General features: G+C 44.3%; 1 protein-coding gene across 3 annotated transcripts in view; it reads right to left on the bottom strand.

Annotated features, from left to right (window-relative positions):
- Positions 1-4,614, bottom strand: part of LOC135805949 (uncharacterized) — a 4,822-nt gene extending 208 nt beyond the window's left edge. Inside the window, exons 1-7 of one of the 3 annotated variants that reach the window (XM_065320075.1) lie at positions 4,271-4,614; positions 2,838-2,861; positions 2,402-2,449; positions 2,228-2,371; positions 1,873-1,992; positions 1,288-1,387; positions 1-510 (exon numbers count right to left, since the gene is read on the bottom strand). The exon at positions 1-510 is cut by the window's left edge and continues 208 nt beyond it. In XM_065320075.1, the coding sequence (XP_065176147.1) occupies positions 1,898-1,992; positions 2,228-2,371; positions 2,402-2,449; positions 2,838-2,861; positions 4,271-4,340 (381 nt within the window). In that variant the 5' untranslated portion in view covers positions 4,341-4,614 and the 3' untranslated portion in view covers positions 1-510; positions 1,288-1,387; positions 1,873-1,897. Of the gene's footprint in view, positions 511-1,287; positions 1,388-1,872; positions 1,993-2,227; positions 2,450-2,837; positions 2,862-4,270 lie in introns of all 3 variants that reach the window. The other 2 variants (XM_065320074.1, XM_065320073.1) reach the window with 2 other exon arrangements.

Raw genomic sequence — 4,614 nt, 5'->3', positions numbered from 1 at the left:
GTGCTAGCTGCCAGCTCCATGTACAACTATGAAAATATATATCACAGTACAGGATGACTGTATAGAAACAGTTTATGCAGAATTGAGAACTGAGCTGAATAGATAACCAGGACAAAACGAACAAAAACGACAATCAAAGGCACAATGCTTCGAAATCAGGCAGTTCATCAAGTTAGCGTACATTGACTACATTGACTACAATGAGTGCATAAACTGATTGCATGGAACAAAGATGCGAGGCGGTGACAGAATTGCTACAGAGTACATGTACTGTTGAAAAAGAGTATGTGCAACTGGAGTGAGTTTGTAATGTACTGGATAGGTTGAATGAACAATATGTCGGAATCTACCCGCGGTTACTTTCCCAGCAACAGCAGCAGCATTGCATGAAGATGTGGTCATCCAAGTAGCTTCACTGTATGCAGGGCAGCTGGTAGCTGCAGTTAAGATGGTGAGTGTTCAATAGTCTCCGGCTTGAAACACAACCTTACAGGGCATTGGCATGGCAACCTGTAGATCAACAGTAAAATACACAGTGGATTCAAACACACAGCATTATTGTGCCCAATGGGAAAGAAAAGATAGTTTGAGGGAGCTGCAACGGGAAAAGCCTGAAGAGAAATACTTGCCTTTGTATTCAAGCCGTTTAGCACATCATAGGACTAATAGAGTAGCATAGCTAGTGACTGGTAATGGATTTTATCATTCGAGCCTCTAGATCCGAAAAGGGGGCTTATGTCGTTTCAAGCAGTACTGAGAAAAATGCATTTGAAAATTGAGTTCCGCATAAAGCGATATTTCACCACGATCTATAAATAAGTGGCACAAAGAGCCAAATGCGCACAGAAGCGCCTTACGTTTAACAGGCACACCAGCTTTCCCGCAAGAGAACCACAAGCATACAAACAGCAACAACGACATCTCCAAACACGTCACCTACTGATAGCCCCAACGTTTCCCTACCAACGTTTCCCTACCCCTCGCTGCCGCTGAGAGCTTATTCAGGACAGCATAGCCGAATGAAAAAGAATGAAAAAAGAAACACACGAACAAAAGTGAGAAGTACAGCAACGTCATTCCTGAAATCTCCATCGAATGTGGGTGTCTCGAATACGGGTGGGTGGGAGGCTTCTGCTCATACTAAGAAAAAATCTTTTTGGCATAACGCCCCCTCCTTTGTATTGGCTTTTGCCATTGGACGGTGAAATAGAATATAGCAGTCCCCTGCAAGTAGCGTATACGAGTGTGCTTGTGTCCGGTGCCGAAGTGTTTGCAAACAGCACTCACCAGCTGGTCAAGATGAAATGCGATAACAAGCATGTTTGACAGCCACCAAAGCACTTCCTCATCAGACAATTAAATTGAAGATCTGCGGACTCCGCCTCCCCTGGCGAACACCAGATAGAGGAAAACACAAGAATCACAGATTAAATGAAATGAGTTTCAGCAGCCCGAGAGTCTGCTTCTAGCACATCATGGTGCACTGAAGAGCCATGCACCAAAATTGGAAAACGTCCCGAGTTGCTACTCTATTCGCAATTATTTCTTGCAAATAAGAATTAATATCGCTATGAGCGTAGTTGGATAACAATTGCAATTAGGTTCCCTTTATAAAGAGCACAGAGCATACCATGAACACCGGGACTGTATACACACGTAATAGTGTGTGCATGTGTGTGCGTGTGTGTGCGCGTGCGTGTGTGTGTGTGTGTGTGGATGTATGACTGTGTGTGCGTGTATGTGTGTGTAGAAAACGGGCACCGACCCCACTTTGCACTGAAATGCTAGATGGATGAAGGTTGGTTCGGATATGCCTTGACCAACAAAATCAAGTCCAGCACGCCTCTCACTACGTAATTCATGCGCACATACCTACAAAAGCAGCATATATACCGAATCAATGTAAAATTCCCGACAAGTAGACAATGGAGGGCCAGCCGACTAGAAGGACAGCAGAGACTACCAAAGTAGCCGTTGAAGTTGAATCCTCTTCTGCACAGTGAAAAATCAGGAAAAAATACCTGAAATCAATTTAAAAATAAAAGGAATAACACTAGGAAGTTCAGCCCGTATCTAAACTACCCTAACACAATTCGCACTTCACACATCCGTGCAAGGAGAGTCATGTGGCGCGTATACATTTGTAAGAAAGTCTGTAAACAACACAGTGAGTGTGACATGTAATCCCCAAATCCAAAGACTGTATTGTTTCACTGAACAAACTCACTCGTGCTGGTTGTGCCTGAAGTGCACACCACTTCCGCTGGTCCTGTGGTTTGTGTTCGTGCTGGAGTTCCTGTTGCATTCATTGTGGCTGGTGTCGTTGGTAGCTGGGGCTGCGGTGTGGGTGTCGTTGGTAGCTGGGGCTGCGGTGTGGGTGTCGTTGGTAGCTGGGGCTGCGATGTGGGCGCCATGGATGAAGTGTCTGGGGGAGGTGTAGTAGGGACATCTATACAGAAAATGAACAGAAACACCAGGCAGTGAGTGGGGAAATGATGGGTGACAGAAGTGGATATTCAACATCGACTTCAGACATACATGTATGCGTTCACCAATTCAATATTCAGATTTTCAACCATCCTAAATTTTGTCCACCAAGCTTCTAAAAAAGCACATTATTTTTAGAATACACTGATCAACACAGAAGAAGTAAATCACAGGTAATTTGTTCTTTTGGTAGGTCGTCCAAGCTCCCACAGTCTCCACAAGCCATTCACTGAGACAATACCAGGGGTAACATCATCTGATTCCTGTTATGCATGAAGCTGTGGCCAAGGGCGCACTGCCTACTTCAAACATGGCCGATATAAAATAAATTGCAAAACACAATTACTTACGTGGGGTAGGACTAGGCATATGCCCTTCAATCCGTAATGGTGTTGTACACCAGTCACACGTTTGGATAACAGGCAGATAATGCACAGCATAGACAAAATACACGCACTTAGGGAAACATCATACGTTTATCACTGTTGTCAGTTCAAAGTTACGGTAATGCTTTGATGAAATTTTTTGAAGTCCATGTACTATATTGAAAATACAGGTCTACCTTTGTCAGTGTGCAGTTACCAGACAAACCTCATTAGACAACGACACAAAATCCCCCTGATAGAACATGTAAATAGTCGTAAATGCAAATCCGGATAAGAGGTAATTCGCTTGTGTAGTGTACACAAACTTCATTGCCATTCCAATCAAAGTTGAGTATTGGTTTGTCAAAAAATGTTGGCGCTATATAGTTCGCTATCCCTGACTAAAAATAAAACTAAGACTTTCTGATATACACACTGTAGACACGCATAGCTGATGTTCAGGTTACCACAGTACAGTATGTACAGGATGCTTGCGGGAATGTAGAAAGGCAAGGCGTGCGGGGCAGGGGTCACACAGCATATTTTCTTTTTGTGGTGAGTGAGTGACTCCTAATCCTGGCTGTGTCAGACGCAGGGCGAGAGGGGAACTACAAAAATAGTACAACTACATGATTGTAGAGGAGACGGTTTCAAATGGGAAATAAGTTGCAAACCGGAACGGACTCAATATTCATTTTCTCTCTTGGTATTTGGATTAGAACACATTATGTCACAGTGAGACTAGGATGTGTTTTACTCCGAGTGACATATGGCTCTGCGGTGACCAGAAGCGCCACACCAAGCAGGTGAGTTTTTGACGTGTCGCTTCGCACTGCGACTCGAGTTTTACGCCTTTGGAAAAATCAACTTCTTGTCGCAGGTAAACAGCGGCTCGCCTCTCGCCAATAAAGCACCTTATACCAATGAAAACTAATGGAAGCACACATAAGGCTTATTGCTACTCTGTACTGGCCGTTGTGGAGCGATAGCAATTACCTAATTTCAAAACTCAGAGTGAATTCGACGTGTACTCAAAACCTTTCCGGTTTGGAGCCACCCCTGATTTTTTGAAGCTAAAAATTGGGCAACTTGGAGGCAATGGGCCAACACAAAGGAGTGGCTCAGTTCGATTGACTCTGGCCTCATAGCAAACTTCAACATGCCAGTTTCCTTCCAAAAACATAATATTATTTCGAGTGAACAATCCACGCTGATGATCGGTTTGGGTGTATACAAATTTGGCTATCAAACCGTTCCGGTATCGAACCGTCGCCTCTACTTGTCCACCGGTGCACCTGTAGACTGTGTAGGTCTACATGATAGCAAAGAGAACACGACGTCGTACAAATGTTCCCAGTCGGTTACTTGCTGTAACATTAAAATTATCATTAATTTTATACTTTTTGGTCCAAGCTTACCGTTTAGAAGTGGCACGACGAGTAGGACGACCATCATCATGATCATAGTAGTGACTGTTCGCGACTTCATTTTTTCCCGATACCTTCAGTACAATCGTAAACGTGAATGACTCGATGGCGAAGAGTCGGCGAAGACCAGCCGGCAACCTTGTCCTTGCTCCAACGTTGCAAACGATGCTTATTCCTGCGGGCACTGGAACGAGACGTTGTCTTGGGCAGCACAGGGTACACGACGACGATAACAGAACGTTACGGACTAACGAGAACGTTGACGACAGGACATCCGAAACGAACGACGGCAAACATCGACGTGTCGAAACTGGAATGATGAGCTAAAGTGCCGG

The sequence above is a fragment of the Sycon ciliatum genome, chromosome 1 (genome assembly GCF_964019385.1).
Source record: "Sycon ciliatum chromosome 1, ocSycCili1.1, whole genome shotgun sequence".
NCBI classification, from domain to species: domain Eukaryota; kingdom Metazoa; phylum Porifera; class Calcarea; order Leucosolenida; family Sycettidae; genus Sycon; species Sycon ciliatum.
The sequence above is the reverse complement of the archived record's forward strand: the minus strand, read 5'-3'. Positions and strand labels throughout refer to the sequence as shown.